The following is a 27,308-nucleotide window of genomic DNA, read 5'->3' as shown; positions in this document are numbered from 1 at the left end:
TTGCTGTGAAACATGTCTTCAGAACATTTTCATTGTTCAGGTCTGAGATCTGTTCTCCCTCAAACAACTTCCCTGCAGCCCTGGTTACTCTGTTTTCTCTTCCCACTAAAGTGTTGAGTTCCACTACTTTAGATGTCTATTGTAAGTGGGACTATACTATGTGTGTGTGTGGTTGAAATCCCAATTTAAAACAGCCTCTTTCTACCCTTATAAACTTGCTTGGAAAGCAGGTCTTAGCCCTGTAAATGTTGTTTGGGCAGGATGGCCTGTCCTAAGTAGCCTTTTTTTTTTTTAAACCAAAAAAAAACCATATGTATGTATATGTGTATATATATATATGTATATATATATATATACACATACACACACATACACACATACATACATACACACACACACACACACACACACACACACACACATATATGGCTTTATATAAGTAGATAAGTAAGTAAGTAAATTAATGTTGTCATGTGTGGTGAGATTGTTTATGTTGAAAACAGACCAGCACTTGGGAAGTGCAGGTAGGAGGATTAGGAGTTCAAGACCAGCTTTAGCTGCATTCTGAGTTTGAAGCCAGCCAGAGCTATTTGAGACCTGTGTCACTGTCACCTCTACCTCAGCCAGAAAAGAAGACGATGAAGACTTGTGGAATCTTAGTGATTGGTTCATTTGAGACCATTCATTTCAAGGTCTCACTGTTGGGTTTTTAGAGCCTAGAACCTCTAGAGCCCCACATATAGGATGCTTAATATCTGTTGAGTTAAATGATTAATAGGTCCCATCGCACAAGGGATTTGATTATCTACCTCTCTCCCCACTTACTTGTTATTCCTTCCTTTCTCCTTTCTTTTCTTTTTCCCTTTTATTGTTTTGTGTCAGATCATCAGGGTCTCATGCATACAGTCTAGAACTTTTTGTGTAGCTGAGACTAGCCTTGAACTCTATACCCCCGCTTCCATCTTCCCAGTGCCAATACCACAGGAGTTTGCCACTGTGCGCAGCTGACAGAAATTTCATTTTAAAACATTTAAAACTATTTTACACTTATTTATGTATTGGGGTGATGGTGGTGACATTCATGCCGTGATACACACGTGGAAGTTAGAGGACAACTTGCAAGAGTCAATTCTCTTGTCCTATTATGGGCCCAGTATCAAATTTTGGTCATTAGGCTGGGTTGGCAGCAGGCACTGGCTGCTGAGACTTGCTCGCTGCAGCCGACTTCCCAGTTGGTAGCATCATTCTGCACTCCATTTCCCTCTGTGGTAGGTTTATGATTGGAATTGGGTTCTCACTAGTGTTTCTAAAGCAGCAATTAACTTACCACAATGGCCTTGACTCTGGCTAGTTTCAACTTTTTATTATTTATATAGAACCTTGGCTTCTTTTGGACCACTTATTGAATTGGCATTGGTATGATCAATACAGTTTTTCTCAAGTGAAATGACAAAGGGATGCATCCTTGTGCTGAGCATTTCCTAACGTTACCAAGTGTTCTTCCTGTGGTCTTGGCAGCCTGTGGCATGTGATGCTTGGATGTTTCATTATATTTCTGTTGTTTGGGGCTTGTAGGTTGCAAAGGAGTTTGGCTTCCAAAACAACGGCTTCTCAGTTTACATCAATAGAAACAAGACTGGAGAGATAACAGCATCGTCCAGCAAATCCCTCCATTTGCTAAAAATCAAGTAAGTGTCCAGCCGGTGGAAGGTAGGCAGTAGGAGGAACTATGTGCAGTGCCCTACCTGAGGCTGCCTGGATTCCCTCTATTCTCTGGATACCACTCTAACTAAGGCCTTGCTCACTTCTCACATACAGGGGACTGTGTTGCTTGGCCGGTATACAGCAGTCATGCTAGGCCAGCAGTTACTGTTGAGCAGGTTTGACTATGGAATTCTGGAATGGTTATGGTAAAGAGAAGGTTATGGTGTTGAGTCCAGATCTGAAGTAGGGACAATACCTTGTCTAGAGGGGAGGACTTAGAGCACAGCTGTTTGGGAAATAGATGCCATCGTCAGCCCTGTTTACTAAGAAGATAGGTGAGGTGAGGTGTGATGGTCCATTTTCACATGTATGTGTCAGTGGGGCTTCGGCAAAGGCCTATGGTTATGGAGTTCCTGTGACTCAGTCATGCAGCAGTTTGTGAGTGCAGGGGAGAGTGGTTGTAATAAATGATGGAGCCTGCAGAGTTGACGTTTGCTGTGTGGTTCTTTTATTGACCAGCTTGTTCACTCTTGGGCACCTGCATTCAGCAGTCTTTTTATTTTAGATGTATTTATTTTATGTGTGTGAGTGTTTTACCTGCATGTATGGCTCAGTCTGCAGGCATTTGTCTGCACGCCTGATTACTAGACAGAAGAGTAGGCATTCTGGCAGTATTCACTTTTAAGTTTATAGATTAGTATGTGTGGGGAACAAACTATGTAGTGATGATATACTTTGTTCAAAGACTTGGCACCTGTTTGTCTATTCTGTAACTAGTTTGTGCCTTTCGTTATGGGTTATGCTTACTTGTGACCATTTCTAGTAGAGTGGCTGAAGTCATACTTTCTTTGAGCTTTGGGAGGCTTTGATGTGTATGATTTATTTTGGGTAAGATATTGCTAGGTCTGCAGATCAGGCTGGCCTTTAAGTTTTTATGGAGCTGGAACCTCGGGTTTTGAACGTAGTAGTTACCTCTGTACCTCTGGGCTGCATCCTCAATCCGGAAGAATGGTTTTTGCATTTTGAAAATCAGTCATTTCTTTAAACAAACAAACAGAAATGTATAGCTAGCACATGGGAGGCAGAGGCCGGCAGTTATTTGTGAGTTTGAGGCCACTCTGGTCTCCATAGTGAGATCCAGGACAGCCAGAGCTACATAATGAGACCCTGTGTCAAAACATAACAACAACAATTTATTTCATTTCATTTGTGAGTGTGTTCATGTGCACACATGTGTGCATGCTCTTGAGTGAAGAGGTCAGGACAACTTTGGGAATTTAATTCTCTCCTTTAGGCCCCAGGGATGAAATTCAGGTTGTAGGGCTTGTCACTAGGCCAGTGAGCTGTCATCTCACCAGCTCGCCGAGTCAAGTCATTTCTCAGGAGTTTTGAGTTTATGTTCCCATTCTTTCCCTCCCTGGGCCTTGTCATCCCTGTAACTGCCTTTTCCACATGGATGGAGGGAGCCTGTGTGCTAAGATACAGTGGACAGTGAAAGAGTGGCTGTGGCTTGTTGGCTACATTTTTTTAAATTTGTGTGAGTGTGTGTGTGTGTGCCCACGTGCGTGTCATAGGTGGTTGTGGGCTGTCTGATGTAAGATGCTGCCAAGCTAAAGTCTAGTTTGTTTGGTTTTGAGTCAGGGTTTTCCTGCCTTGAGCTGACTGTTCTGCCCCCTTCCTCTCAGTGCTGGGGTCATGGGTGTGTGTAAAAACTGTTCTCATGAGTAGATAAAGACGAGAAATGGAGTATAACTGGGTGTACTCAGAACTTACTGTTGGAGGCAGGATGATTGCAAATTTGAGGCCATCCTGGGCTATAGAGCAAGGCCTTGTCTTAAAAGAAGAAAAAGAAAGCAGGCACCAAGAGAGCAGTTTTCAGGTGAACCACGTGGGCCGCTCTTTTGCTGCTGCAGGTGAGCCATGTGGCCCGCTCTGTTGCAATAACAGTAAGAGAACAGAAGGTATTTGAAACACCTCTCTCAGGGCTATCCTAGGCATTTCTGTTGTTACTGTGAAGGCAGGGTCTTACCATGTGTTATCCTTCTTGCCCTGGAATTCTGTATCATCCAGGCTGGCCTGAAATTTGCACCCTGCCTCCTTCCTGCTGGGATTAGAAACCTGTGCTACTCTGACTGGGTCTAGATTGTATGTTGTAATGTTTTACCTAGACATTAGTTGTTTATTTCCTTACTGTCTTAGAGGGTCAAGATCCAAGGCCAAAAGGTATAAAGTATTTCTCATTGGCCTGTGAAAAGCTGCTTTCTTACTGTGCTCGTATGGCTGCTGTGTCTAGAGAATACACCATAATACCGTTGAAATTGAAAGTAACTACAACTTTATTTTACTTGTGTTTTTAAGAATGGTATTTCTTTTTTTGTTGAAATTCTGTGTGAATCTTACTCTTCTGTCTTGTAGTTTCATTATTGTTGCTCAGTAATGAAATGTGTTTCTGTTACTCTTTTTTAGGGTGCGTGTGTGCTCATGCATTCATGCTGTGCTTCTCCTGTCTCTCCTGGGTGCTTTAAGAAGTTTGTGGCTGAGTAGCAGAGTGCTTGTCTAGCATTGCTGATTCTCTGGTTTATTCTCCACACCCCTTTATTCCAAGAACACATTGGCCTAGGGCTCTGAAGTTTTTTTCTGTTGAATTTACCTGGGTGTTTTGCATGGTTAGTTAATTTGTGCTTGATGTCTGCTCGATTGGTAGATTTTATTTCAACAAATATATTTTCACTTCCTTGTGTTTTCCTGTATAGCCTTTGCTGGCCTTGAACATAACACTAGTCCTCCTGCCTTAGCCTTTCGAGATGTGAGGCACTAGGCCCGGCTCATATTTTCACTTTAAAATATTTTTATTTGAGCCAGGTCATGGTGACATTCCTTTATTTCCAGCCCTTGTGAGACAGGGGTAAGTGGATCTCTGAGTTCAAGGTCAGCCTTGTCTACAAGGCATGTTCCAGGACAGCCAGGGATACAGAGAGAAGCTGTTTTGAACCTACACAATATATATTTTTATGTATTTAGCTTTGTGGTAGAACATGTGCCTAGTTAGTATGTGTAAGAACCTGGGTTCCATCCCTAGCAACATCACCACTAAAAAAAAAACATACACATATATGATTCCTTTTCAAATTTGACTAGAAATTAGAAAAAAACCCTTAACATAGACCTAAAAGGAGACAGGTGAAATATTTTAGTTTGGATTTTCAGAACACCCACGTATAAGCCAGGAACAGGTGCAAATAATAACAACAACAACAGTAGTAGTAATAACAAATACTTCAAAAAAAAAAAATTAGAGCCGGGCGTAGTGGTGCATGCCTTTAATCCCAGCACTTGGGAGGCAGAGGCAGGTGGATTTCTGAGTTCGAGGCCAGCCTGGTCTACAAAGTGAGTTCCAGGACAGCTAGGGTTACACAGAGAAACCCTGTCTCGAAAAAAAAAAAAAAAAAAAAAAAGTGAGACCCTATCTTAAATAAAATAAATAAATAAATAAAGGCTTGTATGGTGGATGGCTCAGCAAGTAAAAGTGATGCCATCAAGCCTGACAAGCTGAGCTCACTCTGGGGCATACATGAGGAGAGAACTGACCCCCACAGACTGTCCTCTGACTGCCACCCCTGTAAAACAAGTCAATATGAACATACTACAAATAATAAATAAATAAATGTGCTACAGAAAGTTTGTAATAATCACTGGGCTTGGGGATTCAGCTCAGTGGTGGGTGCACATGTGCCTAGCATGTGTGAGACTCTGAAAAAAGTACAGATTTATGTGGGTTGTGGTGTTCTGGTATGAGTATCCTGTGTTGTGGAGTATTCTTCCACTAGTGGGACAAAATAAATACCTGAGGAAACAGAGGGAGGAAAGATTATTTTGGTTTAGTTTCAGTCCACAGTGACTTGGCTCCATCGCCTCTGGAGTGGTAAAGCGGACATTGCAGGAGCATGCAGTGGGGCAGAACAGTTCACCCCAGCAGACAAGAGGCAGGTAGAGACTAAGATGGACAGGGGACAAAACACGAGACTGAGTATGGTTTCCTACCATTACCCTGTATCCCCAGGTCTCTCCTCCTCATTTTTTTTTTTTTTTTTTTTTTTAAAGATTTATTTATTTATTATATGTAAGTACACTGTAGCTGTCTTCAAACACTCCAGAAGAGGGAGTCAGATCTTGTTACGGATGGTTGTGAGCCACCATGTGGCTGCTGGGATTTGAACTCTGGACCTTCGGAAGAGCAGTCGGGTGCTCTTACCCACTGAGCCATCTCACCAGCCCCTCTCCTCCTCATTTTTAAACTTTTTATTTTGAGACGGTCTTCTTTCTGTGTTGCCCAGGCTAGCTTTGGACTTGCCTTTTGTCTCCTGAGTAGCTGTTTTACAGGCCTGAACCACTAGGCCTAACCAAAGCGTGATTTGATTCCCTTTCCTAGGGGCTGTTGATGTCTAGCACTGCAAAATGCCAGGCGGCTCCTAGCTTTTTCCTGAAAGGTTTCTGATCCATTCTCTGGAGTTTGTGTTTATGAGTTGTAATTCCAGCATTTGAGTCATAGACTTGCCTCTCTCTCTCAGCCCTTACTCTGTCAATTCTTCCTCGTGGAAATTTATTTCCCTTGTAATTTTGGTTTTTATTGGGGTAAGTGTGGCTTCGAAGAGGATCTATTTGATGCAAGCTTTAGTGGCATTTGCTTATGTGAGCACCAGGGGGTGCTGTGGAGCTGCATTCTCTTCTGGTTTGGGTCTCCAGATCCCAGAAGCAGCCCAGGTTTCACTCCATATGCGTGTGCCTGGTCTTGGAGGTGACTTTGCCCTGCAGAGCATCTGGTGGAAGTAGACTCAGTTTCTTCTTGGTTCCCATTCTGAGTTCCTGGATTCTCTTGGTTGTTCTGACATCCTTGAGTCATGTGGGGTTTTTTTGTTCTTTAAGGACGTTCTCACATTATCCAAGCTGGCCTTGCACTTGACGTCTAGCTAAGGCTGACCTTGAATTTGTAACTGCTTGCTTTTTTCCTTCCCAAGTGCTGGGATAACAGGTGTGCACCATCAAGTCTGGCTAGTCCTTTGGTTTATGTAGGAGATTCAGGCTCAGCAGTCAAATGTGAGCAGGGAGTTCAAAGACACATCTGTTGCCCAGTAAACACTGTCGTCTATGAGCCTCAAGTTCCTGATCCTGGCCTTGGCCGAGGGACAGTCGTGTCCTCTGCTATTATTAGTGACATCACTGCGAGCTTTGGAAGGCCTGGGTGTTTTTTACCTTTGGAGCTCAGCAGTGTTTTTACAGTGTATTTGCTAAAATCGATCCAGTGTCTGAGCCAAGTATTTTATAGTTAGAGGATGTTTAGACATATTTAATCCAGTGCTAGAAGCAGAAGTTCTGGTTACAGTCTGACAGCTTTATTGCCTCTGAATTATGGGGGATAAGGAGGTGAGGGCAGCTCTTGAGAGCTGCAGCCCCCGCTCCTGGGATTCTGCATGTCTGTCAGTACTTGTACTTGCAGACATTGTTCTTCTTCGGTTTGCTGTTCAGCACTGGACCAGTTGTTCTCTCAGTTTCTTTCTTGTGTGTCCTGTTGACAGCAGCTGAAAGTTTGCGAAATGATCTGTCACCTCCCGTCTTCAAAGGCTGGAGCTGATTTAGTGCCACGAGACACCTCTGGTCAGGCATGACCCACGATGGTTCTGTGAATAGCTTCAGAGAGAAAACGGTTCTTTAGCCACAAGTCATGTCAAGTTGGAGCAGAGCAAGTAGAATTGTGGCAGCTCTTTTGGAAAGCAGGCCTTCAGCAGTCTTGGAGCAGGAAGCTGTGTCTGGGAGTCTGCCCTGTCAGAGGGAAAGAAAGTGTTGGCATGTGCTTGAGGTGTGTGCTTCACAGTGGCAGAAACCAGCAGACTTGCCCAACCCTGTAGTGTGGTGACCCTCTGTCCCTGGGGGGGGGGGGGGTAGCACACATCTGTAATCCTAACACCCAGTAAGTAGAAGTAGAAGAATTTTGAGTTTGAGGCCAGCCCAGGCTGCATAGTGAGATGTGGAGTTTTTTTGTTTTTTTAAATAAGTCAGTGTTTTAGTTAGGATTTTATTGCTGTGATAAAACGCCACTACCAAAAGCAGCTTGGGGAGGAGGAAAGGGCTGATTTGCCTTACACATCCTGGGTCGCAGTCTTCGAGGGAGAGCAGCACAGGAAGTGAAGTGGAAGCCATGGAGGAATGCTCATGCTTCTTGGCTTGCTTAGCCTGCTTTCTCAAACACCCTAGGACCACCTGACCAGTGGGCTGGGCCCGTTCATATCAGTGCTAATTAAGAGACTGCCCACAGCTGGCCTACAGGCCAGTGTACCAGGCAGGCTTTCAGTTGTGCTTCCCTCTTGTAGACTTTAGTTTGCCAAGTTGGCAAGACAAAACAACCAAAACAAACCAAAAACCACCAACAGGACAGTCAGGGTTGTGCCTGGGAACTTGCTGATTGTGGCAGTTCTTTGAGACCCGTAGATGAGCAGACTGAGATGTGAAATATGGTGTAAATCAGTGGTTGCATCGTCCGCGTCTGGATGCTTGCAACTCATGTCACCTTATCCAGTCTCGGACTTGTGTATGAGACACATGGATGGAGGGAGAGCTGGCCATGGCCTGAGAGTGTGGGTTCGATAGATTGCTGTGGATGGCGAGCTCAGCAAGGCCAGAGGGCAGAGACAGAAGGAATGGGAGGGCTGTCCTCGGCCCAGCTGAGCACAGGCTGTGTTAACACATGCAGTCAGATGGCCAATTATTGGTAAGGAAGTTAACTTTTAGAGGATGTGCGCTGTTGTGTGTAACGCCAGGAAAGAAAGAATTCTGTTGTCTTCAAATCAGGACCTTCCCTATGTAGGCCATTAAATGGTAGCATTTGTCCTTTGAAGCTGTCCGGGTCCACACCAGACTTTGTGGTTTGTATTTGGGGGAGTATGGCATTGTGACATTTTGTCCTTTGAACAGGCATGGCGATTTGTTGTTCCTGTTTCCCTCAAGCCTTGCTGGACCCTCGTCTGAAATGGAAACATCGACCTCGGTAGGGTTAAAGGCCTTTGGTGCTCCTAACGTGGTTGAAGATGAGATCGATCAATACCTCAGCAAGCAGGATGGGAAGATTTACCGGAGCCGAGACCCACAGCTGTAAGTGCTCCATAGGCTCCTGCCAGTGAGGCTTTAATAGATCATTAAAGTGAATATTTAAGAGCTGGGTGTGGTGGCTTTAGTAATCTTAGCCCTTAGAGGATTGTTGCAAGTTCAAGGTCAGCCTGGTTTACATAGTGAGCTCAGGTTAGCTCATGCAATATATATATATATATATATATATATTTTTTTTTTTTTTTAAAAACATGTTCCATGTTAGTAAGCATTTGATAAAGGTGAAAAATCTGAGTCTGGCCACCTGTTATCACATTATTTTACTGCAGTTATACAACTCTTTAGTAGATGGAACTTTAAAATGGATTCCACATAGAATGTTTAGGAGTATGTGAGTACTAAGAAGCTCAAAAGGTGTCTAGAGACATGTAGGGTCTGCTTTGATGCCTCTTGAGATGAGTGTCTGCTCCCTCCAACAGAGGTAGGCGTAGAAGACACTGATGGTGGTTGATGTGTTAGCAGTGTAAGGGCTGGCTCTGACCTCTCAGGAGCAGTAGAATGACTTCTAGAAGAGTATCCTGGGTACCCTGCAGTGAATCTGATCCCAGATCTGCTCCTTGGTTAGTCACTTGTACCAGGTTGTGTCACATGATAGTGCATGTGCATTCCTTTATCTTAGGATTTTTTGCAGTTCTTTTTAAAGAAACTAGTTAGGGGTTGGAGAGATAGCTCAGCAGTTGAGAGTGCTTGTTCTTGCAGAAGATCCAGGTTTGATTCTCAGTATCTGCATGGTGGTTTACAGCTGTCTGACCTCTGCCCCAGGCACGTAGTATGAAGGCATGCATAAAGGCAAAACACCCATACACATAAAATAAAATTGAAAAGTAAAACAGAGATACCAGTTAGAAACATCATGATCTACACTCAGATGTGAAATTATGTACATGGAGACTGTTTGTCTCTGCAGTAGTGTGTCACTGTGTAAATGCAATAAGGTGCTGACACTGGGATACTGGTTCTAAATGCTACATCAGCAACTTTTATGTCAGATGGAATAGCCAGCAGTGCACTCAGCTGCAGGACTGGAGCCTCCAAGACTCCAGTTGGTGTTTCTTCCAAGGACTCACTATAATCTGGGCTTTCTTGGTCCTTTAGAGCCTGCTCACATGTATGTTAATTCTGCTCTTCAGAAATAAGCCTCTCCAAGTGATGGAGGGAGCACATGTTTCTTTTCTGTTTTGTTTTGTTTGAGACAGAGTTTCCTCTGTGTAGCCTGACTACCTTATAACTTGCTCTGAAGACCAGGCTGGCCTCAAACTCAGAGATCCACTTGCCTCTGCCTCCCCAGTGCTGGGATCAAAGGCCTGTGCTATCACTGCACAGCTTTCTTTTCTTTCTTTTCTAAATATTACTTTATATGATTATTCTTGCTCTCTTCAGATACACCAAAAGGGGCATCAGATCTCAATACAGTTGTGAGTCACCATGTAGTTGCTGGGAGTTGAACTCACGACTCTGAAGATTAGTTCTTAACCTCTGAACCCCCCAGCCTTTTCTTAACATTTTCATTTAGTGCAACTTTTTTTTAAATTAATTTATTTATTTATTATTATATGTCAGTACACTGTAGCTGTCTTCAGACACCCCAGAAGAGGGCATCTGATCTCATTACAGATGGTTGTGGGCCACCATGTGGTTGCTGGGATTTGAACTCAGGACCTTCAGAAGAGTAGTCCGTGCTCTTAACCGCTGAGCCATCTCTCCAGTCCTTACTGCAACTTTTTAAACATGTTATTTTTCATGGTGGAGATTGAATACAACCTCATGTGTTGTTTATTTTTTAGCTGGTGTCCTATGAAGCAGTTAACATTGATGAAGCCATGGATTTGATTTGTTGGTTAGGGTTTTTAACTTCCCTTTTTTTACTTTCCTTCCCTCCCTCCCCATTCCTCCTTTCCCCTCTTCCCCTTTCTTGTCCTCTTTTGAGACAGGCTCTCCCTTTGTAGCCCTGTCAGCCAGTCTGACCTTGAGTCTTCCAGCCTCTGCCTCCTGAATGCTGGGATTACAGGTTTAGGTAATCCATCCTGTAGTTTTTTTTCTGATACATACCAGAATAAATAACTATTATAGGGGGAACATTTGTTTGTGTACCATCAACAGTAATTCTTCATTTGTAGGGAAGCACTTTGCTGAAGTGTGATGTACATTTTAAATATCAAAAATATTGGGAAGTAGCAAGAGAAGGTAACCTTTGTATCTCTGTGCTTTTCTTCCACCCTGTGCATTCTCCAGATGCCGCCATGGTCCCTTGGGCAAGTGTGTGCATTGTGTCCCACTGGAGGTAGGTTTGAAGAGGAGGTTTTGCCTGAGCAGTGTGGTTGGCTGCTGCTGAGAGAGCTGTCTAAGCATTTTCTTATCCTAAACTGGGGTGTTTTGGCTTTTTAAAGATTTTCTCTATTTATTGTCTTGGGCCTTTTATTCCCAGTTGTGCAAATAGCACAAAGAATCTGAGGCTTATTTATGGGAGTGACCTTCCTTTAGGGGAGATTGTGAGTGGCTGAGACATTGTGTTGCTGTGATGAAGGGGTATGTACAGTTCCCTTCCTAGATAATTCTTCTCTGACACATGGCTGGGCCTCTCTGTTCCTGCATGTGATGGTTTTGATTTACTGTGTGTGAATCTTAGGTCTCCTTTTGATCTTTCTCTCTCTCTCTCTCTCTCTCTCTCTCTCTCTCTGTATGTGTGTGTGTGTGAGAGAGAGTGAGAGAGAGAGAATGAGGACCGCCTCTGAGGTACAAGGGCTCTGTCACTAAGCTATATCCTCAGGCATTTTGTGACTTTGCAGTCTTCTTAGAGCTTTAGTATTTAACAGGAGTTCATTTTATCTTGAAGAAATGTGACTAATACAAAAAAATCCTTCATTCTAACCTTGAACTAGTAAAGACCCAGCTTAGCCTCCCTCATTGTCTCTGTGCCTTCTGGTCTGATCCCCTGCACAGTAAGGTTCAGAAAAACCTCATGTGTCCTGGCAGAACTGTGGCGCTTCATTTTCTGTGTATGTTTTGGCAGCCATTTGATGAGGACTATCTGAACCACTTGGAGCCTCCTGTGAAGCACATGTCCTTCCATGCCTACATCCGGAAGCTGACTGGAGGGGCTGACAAGCAAGTATCCTCTGTGTCCCAGCACGCAATCTCTTCATTCATTCCTGACGATTATAGTTTATAGACACAGGGCATGGGAATGGAAAAGTGAAGCCTTGCAGTACAGAAAACAGAGCAGTCTCAAGTGTTGCCCATTCCAGAGGCAGGGAGAACCTGTCACATGTCCTGCTGTCACCACAGTGCTCGGGGAGGTAAACAGCTGTTGCAAAGACAGCTGCTCCACGAGGATCTCAGTGCACCCACTTCCCGGGCTCTCCCTCTGGAGACCAACCAGGCTGGCCTCGAACTCAGAAATTCAACTACTTCTGCCTCCCAAGTGCTGGGATTCAAGGTGTGGCCACCTCGCTTGGTGTCAGCTTTACTTTTACAACTGAAATGGGGCTGAAGCCACAACACTCTCGTGGGCTGCATCCTGGTACTACAGGGGCTCTAGTTAACAGACTTGGTCAGGCAAGGCAGTGTAAGCAGCCACCTCTCTCCCTGAATGCAGTGGCAGCAGTGGCCAGAAAGGTCCGCTAAGGCAGCACCTGTTGTTTGATTTTCCTAAGACAGCCCTGGCTGATGAGAGGACAGGGCTCTGAGTTCAAGTCAGCAGGGTTTTTTGTTTTTGTTTTTTGTTTTGTTAAAAATGATTGCCTGATTGTAGCTTTTCTCAGATAACCTGCCAGCATTCAAAATAACTTTTAAATCTATCTATCTATCTATCCATATCTATTTTTTTTTTTTTTTTTTTTTAAGACAGGGTTTCTCTGTGTAGCCCTGACTGTCTGGAACTCACTCTGTAGACCAGGCTGGCCTCGAACTCAGAAATCCGCCTGCCTCTGCCTCCCAAGTGCTGGGATTAAAGGCATGTGCCACCATGCCTGGCAGCTATTTATTTATTTATTTGAGCCAGAATTTTTCTGTGCAGTCCAGGCTGTCTTAGAACTCTCTTAGTAGACCAGACTGGGCTCAAACTCAGAGATCTACCTGCCCCTGCCTCCCGAGTGCTATGATAAAGGAGTGGGCCACCACCCCTGGGCAAGGCAAGGTGATCTTGACTCAGCTCAAGCCATCCACAGCATGTGAGTATTTTGAAATCATCAACATCAAAAACGTAAAATTTTCATTTACAAAAAAAAAGCCACATGGTACAACTTAAATATGTATACTTTTTTGGTCAGTTATTTCTTAATAAAACTGGGGGGAGGACAAGAAAGAAAATGGAGGTTGTTAGAATGATTCTGTTGGATAAAGGTCCTTGCTGCTAAGCCTGATGAGCTAAACTCAGTCCCTGGCCAGAACCCACATGGTGGAAGGAAAGAAACAACTATTGTGAGCTGACCTCTGACCTCTGCATGTGAATGCACACTAAATAAATAAAACAACCATTATCAAGCAAGAAAGTAGAATGGACCCTTCTGTGATTGAGAAAACGGAGAGCACATACACAGAATTCCTGTAGGCCAGGGGTCGGCCTGGTGCTTCCTCATGCATGTGGTGCCTTTGACTGTAGTAGATGAGTGACGATGTGACAGCTCTGTCCTAGTGAGAGTTTCCCTAAGAAGAAGCATGTTACACAAGCATGTTACAGTAATAACATTACTGTATTACTGTAGCATGGGCTATATTTGCCATCAGTCACAGGTTTCCAACAGTGTTCTTGAAAACATCATGGGTGTGGGAAAGAGCTGTGTGTCCCTCTATAGGACACGGTAGAAAGTGGGGAACTTTGAAGTTAGACTAGAGTGGCTTTAGTGTATTGCCTTGTGCTCTCGCCCCCTAGAAGCACTGTCCAGTGGGTGTAACCTGGCTCACGTGCCCTCTAGTCTCCTGCCTAACTTCCCACTAGTGTTAGGTTTAACTCAGCCTTGTTTTCCCTCAGGGGTAAGTTTGTTGCCCTGGAGAACATCAGCTGCAAGATTAAGTCAGGGTGTGAGGGACACCTCCCATGGCCAAATGGTATCTGCACCAAATGCCAGCCCAGTGCCATCACGCTGAACAGACAGGTAAGCAGCCTATGTCCCTGAGATTTGTTTTCATGACTAACAAGTAGACACTTCCTTTGTGGCAATTCTCTAGTGTTTCTTTTTTTCTTTCTTTCTCTCTCTCACTCTCTTTCTTTCTTTCTTATTTATATTTTTAGTTACTTTTTTGGTTTGTTTTGGTTTTTGAGATAGGGTTTATCTGTGTAGCTTTGGCTATCCTGAACATTTTTTTGGAGGCTGGTCTGGAACTCAAAGATCTGACTGCTTCTGGCTCCCAAGTGCTGGGATTAAAGGACTGTGCACATCACACCTGGCTTTAGTTACATATATGCATGCTGTGTGTCTGTGGGATGTGTGCCTGAATAGGGCAGGAGAGGGGGAGTCAGACTCCCTGCAGTTAGATTTACAGGGAATTGGAACCTCCTGATGTGGGTGCTGGGAATAGAACTTGGACCTTCTGGAAGAGCAGCAAGTGTCCCCTCCAGCTGCCAAGCCTTTTAGATCTAACCGTCTGCCTTTCTGTGGCCGTCATAAGACAGAGAAGTTTCTAGTGCTTGCAGGTGTAGGGCTTGAGTTTAGGTTCCATTTGGTTGGCTTGTGCAGAGGATGGATTTTCTTTAAAAACAATTTTAAATATTTATTTTTATTTTACATGTGTGAGTATTTCACCTGCATATGTGTATGTGTTATGAATATGTGTGGCCAGAAAAAGATGTTGGAAGCCCCAGAACTGAAATTATAGGCGGTTACAGGCCAGTGAATGCTGTGAGCTGAACCTCTGGTGCTCTCTCTGGCAGAGAAACCATTGAGCCATCTCTTCAGACTCCCCCTTCTAAATGTGTTTTAATTATTTTGTTGTTGTTTATTCTGAAACACAGGGTTTTTTTTTAGGAGATTTTTAAATGTTCAGTGCTTGTGATACCTTTAAGAACATATTACATAGGGCTGGAAAGATGGCTCAGTGGTTAAGAGACTATTCTCAGTGGTTAAGAGACTATTCTTCCAAAGGTCCTGAGTTCAAATCCCAGTAACCACATGGTGGCTCACAACCATTTGTAATGAGATGGGTGCTGGGATTTGAACTCAGGATCTTTGGAAGAACAGTCAGTGCTTTTACTGGCTGAGCCATTTTGCCAGCCCTTAGAATATTTTCAAAAAATAATTTATTAATTTTTATTTTATGTGCACTGATGTTTTGTCTGCGTTCACTTCTTTATGAGGCGTACAGATCTTGGAGTTACAGACACTTGTGAACAGCCATGTGGTTGCGGGGAATTGAGGTCAGGACCTCTGAAAGAGCAGTCAGTGTTTTTTGTTTTTGTTTTTGTTTTTTAACTTTATTTTTGGTAAATTTTTTGTTTTAAGGTTTATTTACTTATATATGTGAGTACACTGTAGCTGTTTTCAGATACGTCAGAAGAAGGCATTGGATCCCATTATAGGTGGTTGTGAGCCACCATGTGGTTGCTGGAAATTCAACTCTGAACCTCTGGAAGAGCAATCAGTGCTCTTAACTGCTGAGCCATCTCTCCAGCCCAGCAGTGTTCTTAACTGCTGAGCCACATCTCCAGCCCAGCAGTGTTCTTAACTGCTGAGCCATCTATCCTGCTCCAAGTCTTTGGAATCTTAATCTCCTTTAATTACTTCATTCTTATTGGAAAGCTACTTTTCAGTTTGGAAACCTTCATTCTAAGTAAAAACAGTGAGGTTAATTCCAGTTTATTGATTGATGAAATTCTCCTTTCCCTGTCCCCCCTGATCTCTAAAGAGCAGAGCAGTTTGCTTGTTTTTCCTTCTCCCTCCCTCCCTCCCTCCCTCCCTCCCTCCCTCCCTCCCCTGTTTAAAGGCAGTCTCTAACAGTTTCCAGGTTGTCCTCAAACTCAATGCAGTCTCCTTTCTGCATCAGCCTTCTTAGTGCTGGGATTTTAGATGTATGGGTCTCCATGCCTGCCCAGAGTAGGTTCTTAAGTTTGAGTTTGTTGTTTGCTTCCAGGGCTTAAACTCTGGTGCAGATGCTAGGTAAGCCATCGATCCACCAATGGCCACATTTGTGAATTACACCTCTAGGGAGTGTAGCTGAGAACTAGGGCTGGGTCCAAGCTGAAATAAAAACAGACGGGGCTAGGGGTGTGGTTCAGTGCTCTTAACCATGCATGCAGGAGGAGTACAGATATACACACAAGCAAAACTCCTACACATAAAAACAAAGCTAAGGGCTGGTGAGATGGCTCAGTGGGTAAGAGCACCCGACTGCTCTTCCGAAGGTCCAGAGTTCAAATCCCAGCAACCACATGGTGGCTCACAACCATCCGTAACGAGATCTGGCGCCCTCTTCTGGAGTGTCTGAAGACAGCTACAATGTACTTACATATAATAAATAAATAAATCTTTAAAAAAAAAAAAAAAAAAAAAAACAAAGCTAAATAAGTTAAAAAAAAATACCAACTAGATAATGTTTCACTAGATTGGTTCTTGAAAAAGTTGTTTCTGATGGGATGCTTTCATTTAAGCTTTTATTAACCTTTGTTAACTCTACAGAAATACCGACACGTGGACAACATCATGTTTGAGAATCATACTGTTGCTGACCGCTTCCTTGACTTCTGGAGAAAGACCGGAAACCAGCATTTTGGGTACTTATACGGACGGTACACAGAGCACAAGGACATTCCCCTCGGCATCAGGGCTGAAGTGGCTGCAATTTACGAGCCTCCTCAGGTGCGTGAGTGCAGAGTGCAGGGCCTGGGTGTAAGAAGGTCGGGGTTGTTTGTAAGGTGCTGTGGAGCTCTTCCCCTTCCCGATGCCTCGTTCTCCCTTTGTTTTTCCCACGGCTTTTCTGTCTCTTACTGTATGCTCTTGGACATGCACACATGACACACATGTATGTGATAATGATTTCCAAAATTATTGGAGCATAAGATCACAGCCCCTAGGGCTGGCCCGTAACACTTTTAGTAGAACACTTGTCTGGCACTCACAAAGCTTAGGGCTCAGTCAGTCCCTTCCACATAATCTGTATGTGGTAGCATATGCCTGTAATCGCAGCATTGGAGAGTGAAGGCAGGAGGATCAGAAGTTTAAAATAGTTGGGCAGTGGCAGTGGCAGTGGCAGTGGCAGTGCACATGTTTAACCCCAGCACTCAGGAGGCAGAAGCAGGGATCTCTTTGAGTTTGAGGCTAACCTGATCTACAGAGCGAGTTTGGCCCCTCCCCACCAAAAAATGTAAAAAAAAAAAAAAAAAAAAAAAACAAAACTGAACTATAAGATCATCCTTAGCTACCTAGCAAGTCGGAGGCCAGCCTAGCATACGTAAGACCTTGAATGAAACAAAACAAAACAAAAAATTTGACTTCCAAAAGGAAACAGATATATAGGGACAGAAACCATAACCCCCACCCCACCCCCACTTTTTAAAATGTACTTGTGCCTCTAGGTTTGTCTGTGTGTATCTGCATGCCACAGTGCATGAGTGGAGGTCAGAGGAAACATGCTGGCGTCAGCTCTCTCTCCACCAGATGGGTTCCGGGGATCAGGCTCAGGTCATCAGACTTGTAGTCACTTCTTTTCACTTCAGTATTCTGGGTTTTTTTGGTTTTGGTTTTTGTTTTTTCCAGACAGGGTTTCTCTGTGTAGCCCTGGCTGTCCTGGAACTCACTTTGTAGACCAGGCTGGCCTGGAACTCAGAAATCCACCTGCCTCTGCCTCCCAAGTGCTGGGATTAAAGGCATGTGTCACCATGCCCGGCTTTCACATCAGTATTCTGGAGGTCACTGTGCACCTCTCACTCTGCTCAATTCTTAGATCATCTGACCCAGGGCCCCATGTGACCCCGGGGCACATGTCAGGGTCTGCAGCCGTGACTTTACGAGTATAGTGTGTGGCTTCTATATCCATACATGCGTCATCCCTGCCTTTGTTACAGGGGTTCTCAGTGCCTGTCACCCCACTTTGATGCTTTGGCATTTGTGTGGAGATGTGTGAGATTGTAGAAGTCTTCTGCTGCTTTGTTTACAAAGCAATGGTTGATGGTAACTAAGCCCCTGCAGAGAGGCCCACTCACCCAGACCTTGACTGTGGTGTGCTTTCCATTGAAGTGCTGCTTTGTAAACACAGAGCTTCAGCTCAGTTTTGTAGATCTCTGGCATGGAGTGTGACAGTTACATTAAAAGTATAGTTGAAGCCCAATGTGGATGCTTACTCCTTAGATCTAAGCACCTGGGAACCCATGACAGATTGAAGTTTAAGGTCAGCTGTGCTTCATAGTGAATCTGAGTCCAGTCCAAATTAAAAACTAAGACACTGTCCAAAAAAAGGCAGGTTGTGGCAGCCAGCACCAGTGATCCTAGAACTGAGGAGATAGAGGCAGGGGATCATAGCAGTTTTGAGGCCAGCTTAGTCTACACAGTGACTTTGAGGCAGAGATCGCCTTCCTTTGGGCAATGTTGAAGCTCGTGGGTCAAGGTGAAGGGTGTAGAGGCATCATTCTTCCCAGGTCTCTCTTCTAACTGTTTTCTATCTGTGGTTCCACCCAGATTGGTACACAGAACAGTCTGGAGCTTCTGGAAGACCCGAAAGCTGAGGTGGTTGACGAGATTGCCGCCAAACTTGGCCTGAGGAAGGTATGAGGCTCTGTCAGCCAGGTGCTCTTTAGGGAAACCTGGGCTCCATGCTGGGGAAATCCAAACAGATGGAGTGGCTAAGTCTGCTCTGGGACCAAACCTTGAGCTGACAAGATCAAGTGTGGGCTCAGCCCCTCTGGAACCTCTGTTGTGTTTATTGGTGCTAGTAGCTTTGATGGTTTCCTGACTTGGAGTGAGGTGAGAACATCTCAAGTGTCAATATGAAGCTAAGAGTTAGGCACATACGTGTCCACTCTGTCATCGCCCCTCCCCGCCTACACTTTGCTGGCTGAGGCAGGATGATCAGTAGTTCAAGGCTAGCCTGATACATAGAGCAAGACTTATTTATAAGGTATGAAAACACAGCTTTTCACCTTGATAGCCATAGTTCCTAAAGATAGCTGCACTCTATAGGAAAGTTTGTTGTACATTGCACCCAGAGCAGAAGAGAGCTTGCTCTTCATGGGGCTTGCTTTACTTGGTGCTAGTGTCCTTTCTACATCAGCATTGGGCTCCCTGTGTATAATGTAGGTCTCTGACCCTGCAGTTGTCTGTGTCTCTGGGACAGTTAGCAGATAGGAGAGTCCTTTCAGTCTATTACTGTGATTTGTTTCACACCCTTGACAAGTGTCCTAGGAATGGTAGCTTGTAGTTTTTGTTTTTAAGACATGTCCTTTTGTAGCTCACACTGGTCTAAACTTAAATCCTCCTGTCTCAGCCTCCCACTGTGAGGATTGCAGACGTATGCTACCATCCCTGCCTTGTTAGGGTTTACAGGCTCATTGAGTCATGAATTTGAACACATTGTGGAAGTTCAGTACTGGTAGTCATGTAAGTTTTGTCCTTTATTTAGACAGAGAGGAATGATCTGTGTGGATCACTCCACCTTACCTCTCTTAGGTGGGCAGGAAGACCTAAAAACATGACTGGGAAAGTCATAGCATGGCTTTACCTTGAGGCAGAAATACCTACCCTACAGGTTCTGGGGCCATACTCTACTACAAATTCTGGGAGTTTGGTTTAGGAGGAAAAGTGGCCCAGTGTTTAGACCCGTGTGTTGTGGATTTATGTTTTGTAACATCATGACCATGTAAAGTCTGAAGTTATGTAAGTTACTTTCTCAGAACCCTCATTCCTTGCTTGCTCTTCCCTCAGCCTGGTTTGGACTGTGCCTGTTGATTGGATCCTCTGTGCTACCATCCTTTTTGGTTTGTGCTCATCTGAGAATTGTTACAGCAGTTGTGACCCATAGTATACCAGACTTAGGTGTAGATGGTGGTTTCATGAGTTGAGTCTCAGTTTTGTGGAGAGAGTGGTGACCATCTTGTCAGTTTTCCCAAGGATGGAACTGGTGGTGGCTTTGCTTGTCCTCAAGCTCCAGTCTGATGTCCTCTCACTGTCTCCTGGTGCTGGAGGCCAAGGTGAGCAGAGATGATAGAGCATGCAGGCCTGTCACTGTAGGACATACAGGGGCTGCACAGCACCTGAATTGTAGGATTGGCCTTTAGGGAGCCCCGGTGGTACAGCTTTACAGCTTGGACCCTCAGCGGTGGCAAGCTGAAACCTCTGTTGTAACACTCCTTTCATCTTAGGTGCCTCTCTCCAGGGACACTGTTTCTTCCTTGTGGAAGACCTACTCCAGGAAACCATACTGCTTGCTTCTTGTCTGTCTTCTTTTTGGAGCATAAACTCCTTGCCTCATCCTTTTGGTCTCATTTACAAGCTGTTCTGATTTCTAGTGGAGTGCGGGCTTGAGTGGTCCTAGGCAGAGTCTGTTTGAGGGGCGCATGTTTGTCATCGCAGCACCAGAGGGAGGTGCTGGTCTCTCCCTGGCAGCAGAATTGAGGAACTGTGCTCTCAGCTTTTCTGGCTCGGGAGTGGAAGGGTTGTCTGCAGGGCACTGCTTTTACCCTCCCTGGACAGAAGCCATCTGTTGTGTGGAGATACTCAAAGATGCTTTCCTTTTCCATTAAGGTTGGATGGATATTCACGGACCTTGTCTCAGAAGACACCCGAAAGGGTACAGTCCGATACAGTCGGAATAAGGTGAGACGGAGGAGACAGGAGTGTGGCTTGGCCTGAAACCTCACTCAGGTAGTGCTGACTTAGACCTCTCAGTCTCTGCACAGCTTGCAGTTAACTCTGTAGACAGTCTTGTTAGTCAAGGCTCACCCTGCTGAATCGTCCAGCCGGTCAGATCCCACACATCTCCACTTGAGGCCTGTGGGAGTGGGAGCCAAGGTCTTCTCCTCTCTTACTTTGGTTTTTTACACGAGTCCCTGATAGCTAGGAATTGCTGATATTCGTCTCAGTGTGATTTTTTGAGGCATTGTGGATTGCTTGCTTATTTATTTATTTATTTATTTATTTAAGACAAACTTTTCAGCCTTGGCTGTCCTAAAACTCACTGTATAGGCCAGGTTGACCTCAGACTCACAGAGATCCACTTCTGTTTGCTTCCCAAGTTATTAGCATTAGAAGCTCTTCTTCTTCTTTTTTTAAAATAATTTTATGTATTTGTTGTGCATGTGTGCACACATGTGTCACAGCACACAGGTGGAGGTCAGAGAACAGCTTGTAGTTGTTTCTCTTCTTCCATCGGAGGGAACCTAGGGATTGAACCCAGGTCAGCCTCAGTGGCAGGCATCTTCACTGTGAGTCATCCTGCTGGCTCAACTCTTAGTTGGAATCTTAGACAAAATAGAAGCTTGTTTTGACACATGCTGTAAAATTTGATATCCCGCCTTTCTTGGCTTAGGACACCTATTTCCTGAGTTCAGAAGAATGCATCACTGCAGGAGACTTTCAAAACAAGCACCCCAACATTTGCCGGCTCTCTCCCGATGGTCATTTTGGATCCAAGTTTGTTACTGCAGTGGCCACAGGTATAAATGGGGCAGAGTGCCACAAATACTACTGCCCATTAATGTTTGTTCTTCTTTGCAGCAGCTTCCCATCTTTACCTTGGTTACAATAAGCTTCTTTGTATGTGTGTTTCTTTTTCAAGATAGGGTTTCTCTTATAGCCCTGGAACTTGCTCTGTAGATCAGGCTGGCCTTGAACTCGGAGATCAACTTGCCTCTGTATCCTGAGCGAGTGGGATTAAACGTGTGCACCACCAATGCCCAACTTAATTTCTGGTTCTTATAATAGTGTCCCTACCAGTTCACACACAGTCTGCATCCAGGCTTCTAGTTCAGACTTCCTTCTGGCTCTTTGAGAATCCGCACTAATTCATACTGCCTTAATGCAGGGACCTAGGTCAGCTCCCTGCTGTCAGTGGGTTTCTGTTTCGAGAGACTCAGCATTTTTTTAAGCCTTGCTAAATGCTAGTAAGCTTGCCTTTTCCTAAGAGGTTATGGTCTCTTTAGATCTACAAGGAGGTACTTCTCCCACTTCACTCCCCCCCCCCCCGTTTTTTTTTTTTGAGTGAACATCCTTTGAGGAGTGAAAGACACTGGTCGTGTCTTTGTTCTACCATGCTTTTGATTAGAGGTATGTTGATTGTTGCACGTACAGATTGGTGTCATATTTTTCTAAATTTTTGCTCTAGTTGAGTGTTAAAGGGAGTGAGTGGAGGTGTTGGTTAGGGTTAAGGACCCCAGAGAGTCCTTCCTTGTGGGCAGGTAGGGCAGAAGGCACCTATACAATGGCAGATGTAAGGCCACTTGTGTGGTCAGTATACGCATAAGGTTTGACGGCAGATCTGCACTAACCTGTATCCTGATGGTTAGGGTGGTGGCCTCCTGGGGTGCTTCATGCTTTATCTTGTTGCTTCCTTCACAGTTTTGTGGCCCTGGAGACCTCAGATTATAGTCATGTATGTATGCTTTCATGATGGTTTATAAAGTAACATTGATTCTAATCTCGGATCATGATGGTAGGAAAGTTTGCCTACATGAATGTGCAAGGGCTATGGAACACTTGTTATTGTTTGTGACACCTCTTATCTGGCAGGATGCCCAACATCTTCAACATCACACAAAAGCTGGCAGTGCCCCTTATTGAAACAGCCAGAAACACCTTCACAGACTTCCAGAGCTGTCACCTTCACTGAGAATGGCTGTTTTGGGCTCCTGTGGGTTCCCATAGTAATCCAACCTTTTAAATTACTGTTTCTATGGGGAAATTGTCCCATGGGCCAAAAGAACTGGCACAGTTTTAGAATTGTAAGTAGTTTACATCTTGGAGACTGCCACCTTCAATTATTGAGTCACATTACTTGTTGAACATTTGGAAATCAGATCATCCATGAAATTTTTGCATCCAGAATTGGCTCTTAAAGGATCTGGACTATGAGGTAATGACTGACCTTGGTTACAATAGGATGTCAGTCAGCCTGCTTTTGCTTGAGCATTAAATCCTCCCTTTTGTACTTAGTCTCATCATCGCCCTCTCCAGATGGGGCAAGTGGCTGAAGAATGGCTTTGTATAGTGCTGGAGATCTTAATCCAAGCTCTTAGCTACCACAGTGAGGGCACGGGTTTTCTAACTCCAAGTGTGCTATTTCTCCTTCGTGTAGGGTCTTTTGGCCAAGAGCAAGTGGGAATCCTCTAAATGTTCTGGGAAATGGACCTGCCACAGTCCCATCTCCTTTATTGGAGAGGAAGTTGTGAGTCTGCTTGTTTACAGACAGCATCCTAAGAGTTGGTGCCTCTTGTGCTGAGCTCAGGTACCTTCTGGACACCACGGCCTTTGCCTCTAGGCTCTCCCTACCTCCTGTGATTTTTTTTTTTTTCACAGCTTTCTGGCTCAGATATGTATAGTGGTTTGCTCAAGAGAATGCCATATGTCTTCCTCAGTGGTTACCTGCTTGGCTCTTGGGTTGTAAATGACTTTCTGGAGCCCCCAGGTTTGCAAGAGCTTGGTTCTTTATGTCACTGCTACTTTCCAGCACGTGCTCCATTTTGCATGTGGCATTTCTAGCAGGTGCTTTGCATAGGAAATGAAAGTTAACTTGCCCAGACTCCTCAATGTCTTATTTAGCCTTTATGAAGTTTCCTGAAAGATAAGTAAACCATGTGGGTTTGTGCATGTTTCTTCTCCACTTGGCAAAGGAATGTGTGTAGCTCAAGCTACTTTCAGAGACTACCTGTGTGGACCAATATTACTCCCCCATCCCTTCTTTGTGATGTTTGGGATTGAACTCAGGGCTTCAAACTTGCTGGATATACTGAGCCATGGGGGGTGGGGGTGGGGATATGGTGGAGAGGTAAGGATCTCGTGTCATCCAGGCCAGCCTTAAACTCCCCATCCTCTTTTTTCCACTTTACAAGTACTGGAATTAGAAACATATATCACCAAGCCTGGTTTCTGATGCCTTTTTTAAAAAACAAACAAACAAACAAACAAACAAAAAACCAATGTTGTATTTATAGGTACTACTTACCACTCTCTTCTCACAAGGTTTTCTTTTCCTAATGACCTGTCACACTTAAATGACTGATCTGAACCCATTCCTGGTTTGTAGTGCCCAGAGGAAGCAGTAAGCAGTTGTGCACCCATGCTTGCCTGCATGTCTCCAGCTTTGGTCTCTGCTCTGTACTCTGAGCCACAGAGCTCAGGTATGGTGCCATGTTCTGTGTGTTACCAGATAAGCTGCACAGCTAAACCTGAATGTGCTCATGGCCGGAACTGTGGTCTGCTGAAGACGACAGATAACGGGCAAAGCTCTGAACAGGACAGTGGCAACTGTTTTCTCTGAGGGCTTGGTCACCAGCTGCAGCTGGCCTTCTGTGTATGAAGATGAATGGCTTAGGGGCCAACTTTTACCTTTGTCTTCTACACTTTTTTTATTGTGTTTCTGGGGTCTGGGTCAGATATGTATTTGAAAACCAGATTGACTGAATATCTGTCCTGATTTGTAACTTTAGCAAACTGAAATAATGGTAGGTTTTTTAAAAGTCTTTAGAGCTCTAAAAGAACAATGAGCATTGGCGTTTTCCTTGTGTAGTCCTGATTCTGGGATTACACCTACTTACTTAAGTTATACCCGTTACGTCCTCACCCCCTTAATTTCAGGGTCCAGTGTAACTGGCTGGGTGACTCTGAAATAGCCATTTATATTATCTTTGTCTTTAATGTTTTCTTTTTTAAAAATCATATTTTATTATAAATTACAATATTACAAATATGTAATTTTGTTACAGTCTACCTTTGTGTTTGTGGGCACACATATGACATTGTTTGTGGGCACACATATGACGTATCCTATAGAATGCATGCAGAGGTCCAAGACAATTTGCAGGAGTCAATTCTTTTTTTCATGTGGATTCTAGGGATCCAATTCAGGCAGGCAATAGGTGTCTTACTAACCTGTCTCTCCAGCTCCCTTAATGTTAGGTCTTTATGGATGGTGCTTGGAAAGAGGGATACTCTTCAGGGTTTGTATGTATCTTTAGTGTGGAGAGCTGTGAGTACTCTTGGGGTGCCCATTACTATTGGTCTGGGCAGTGTCCTGGCACTCACAGTATGAGATACTGGAGCACTGACTTGATCGGACCACATAGATTTCTGTAATCTGGAGATGCTGCATGGTTGATCTGCTTGTTAGCATCAGTTTTCTCTTTTCAGTTATTTGGAGAGAGAGAGTAGAGAGGCACATGGGAGCACTGTGGTGCACACATGGAAGTCAGTTCCTCTTTTTTGTGTGGGTTGTAGGTCTCAAATTCAGGCCAGTCTCCAGACTTGTGTGGCTGAGCCTTCTTTTCTTCTTCTTTTTTTTTTTTTTTTTTTTTTTTTTGAGACATTGTCATGAAGCCTAAGTTGACTTTGAACTTGCTCTGTAGTAGAGGATGACCTTGAATTTCTGATCCTCCTGCCTTCATCTCCCAAGGGCATTTACCACTATGCCTGGTTTATGCTGGAGAGTGAATCTAGGGCTCCATTATGCTAGACAAGAACTCTGCAACCCAGCCCCATATAGAGTCTGTTGTTACCCCACACCTGTACTTGCCAACCTCCTGCCTGCAAAGGAATGTGCGGTTACTCCTGACCTCCTTCACTGAGGGGCTAGAGCTGCCAGGATGTGGAACAGTGTCTGTCCTCCCACTTTTGTGTCCAAGCTGAGTCTGAGTCTGTGTGCTCTAACACACACACGCACACACACACAGTTCTGCAGATAGGGCTAGGGCCACCCTCCAGGTTACCCAGCATATTCTTGACTCTTTGCTTACTAGTGTTGGATGATGGGTGATGTGGAATGCTTCTAATTATGTTTCTTTCTTTTTTTTTTTTTTTTTTTTAATGTTTCTGGTAGCTTCTCTTAAAAGGTTTTTTTTTTTTTTTGCAGGTGGTCCTGACAACCAGGTTCACTTTGAAGGGTACCAGGTATCCAATCAGTGCATGGCACTAGTCCGAGATGAGTGTCTTCTACCTTGTAAGGATGCCCCTGAGCTTGGCTATGCTAAGGAGTCCAGCAGTGAGCAGTATGTTCCTGATGTGTTTTATAAGGTAAAGCAGAACAAGAATATTACATATATGTAGGGTGATGTGAGTCTCTTTGCCTCTTGTGGTTTTGCAATAGTTTGGAGTGTGACCTCATCCATTGTATTTTAAAGCTCAGCTGTGGATCAAGGCATCTGTCACATTCTGAAGCTTGTTACTCATGGGTGTGTGTGTGTGTGTGTGTGTGTGTGTGCGCGCGTGTGCGTGTGTGAGTGTGCGCGTGTGTGCGTATGGCATTGTGGGGTATAGACAGAAAAGGAACCAGACATGTTGGGTTTGAACATGTTACATCAGATCTCACTGTGCAGCCTCCTTTGTAAAGATGAGGTATTTGCGCCATTGTTAAGAATTCTGCTTGCTACACGGACCCAATTTTTTGTTGTGAGGCTTCCAAGAAAAAGAACAAATAATGGTAGGAAGGAAATATCATCAAATCAGACAGGCTTACAAGCATCCAGCAGAAACTTGAGTGAGAAGCCTGCTTGATGTGGTCACCTGGAGTTCCGATCAGAATTCCCCAGGCAGAGCAATATTTCCTTACGAGGCTTCCAAGTAAAAGAACAAATAGCAACAGACAAAGATAACATCAACCCAGGTGTTTACAACATCTGTAGAAGCCGATGGAGCTTTCTCTCCACAACTGCTGGACTTTGATCTCTTTCCCACTGTAGGCCTTTTATATCATGGGTGAATACAGTAATCTGGAAGTGACATCCTGCCCCCAAGGTCTTACTCTGGGCCTGTTCTGTTGGCTTCTTCTCCCTGTCACAGAGTTGGAAGCAACACATCACTAAATAGGAGAACTTTAGAAAACACTTTGAGAAAACGTGCTTGGATCTGAAATGGGGTGGGGCAACCCCACTTCCAAAGCCAGTTCTCAGTGAGCTCAAATTTCACAGGACAGTCTATTGATAAAATGTGCATTATAGCTTGACAGGATAAGGGTGTCATTGCTGCTCTGTTACCTACCTGCTGCCCTATCACCTGTTGGTTTGTTTTGTTTTGTTGAGTAGTTTGGCTGGCCTTTCTCTTAGGAATGGTTTTACTCTTGATTACTTTTGGTTCCTTGTGTACAGTCTTAATGTTGCCCAGGGACTCTCTTGGACCACTCATGATGCCTTTTTGTGTTTGCTTGTTATATAGCTCTATATATCTATTTGATTAAAAATTTTTTTTTAGAGGGGCAGCAGAGTCTTACAAGACAGTATGTAGACTGGGCTGGCCTCAAACTTACAGAGATATTACCTCTTCTGAGTGTAGGGATTAAAGGTGTATAGCAACACACCTAGCATTATTTATATGTTTTGT

At 44.3% G+C, this 27,308-nt stretch overlaps 1 protein-coding gene across 3 annotated transcripts in view; it reads left to right on the top strand.

Moving 5' to 3' along the window:
• The window catches only part of Nploc4 (NPL4 homolog, ubiquitin recognition factor), a 57,903-nt gene that overhangs the window by 7,489 nt on the left and 23,106 nt on the right, over positions 1-27,308 (top strand). For 2 of the 3 annotated variants that reach the window (NM_199469.2, NM_001195023.1), the window contains exons 3-12: positions 1,576-1,688; positions 8,671-8,847; positions 11,095-11,143; positions 11,873-11,967; positions 13,832-13,955; positions 16,473-16,652; positions 18,468-18,554; positions 20,529-20,600; positions 21,313-21,439; positions 25,846-26,006. In NM_199469.2, coding sequence (NP_955763.1) covers positions 1,576-1,688; positions 8,671-8,847; positions 11,095-11,143; positions 11,873-11,967; positions 13,832-13,955; positions 16,473-16,652; positions 18,468-18,554; positions 20,529-20,600; positions 21,313-21,439; positions 25,846-26,006 — 1,185 coding nt within the window. The remainder of the gene's footprint in view (positions 1-1,575; positions 1,689-8,670; positions 8,848-11,094; positions 11,144-11,872; positions 11,968-13,831; positions 13,956-16,472; positions 16,653-18,467; positions 18,555-20,528; positions 20,601-21,312; positions 21,440-25,845; positions 26,007-27,308) is intronic. The other variant, XM_006533134.2, reaches the window with a different exon arrangement.

The sequence above is a fragment of the Mus musculus genome, chromosome 11, assembly GCF_000001635.26.
Source record: "Mus musculus strain C57BL/6J chromosome 11, GRCm38.p6 C57BL/6J".
NCBI lineage: Eukaryota > Metazoa > Chordata > Mammalia > Rodentia > Muridae > Mus > Mus musculus.
This window is presented reverse-complemented; position numbering and strand designations above follow the sequence as displayed.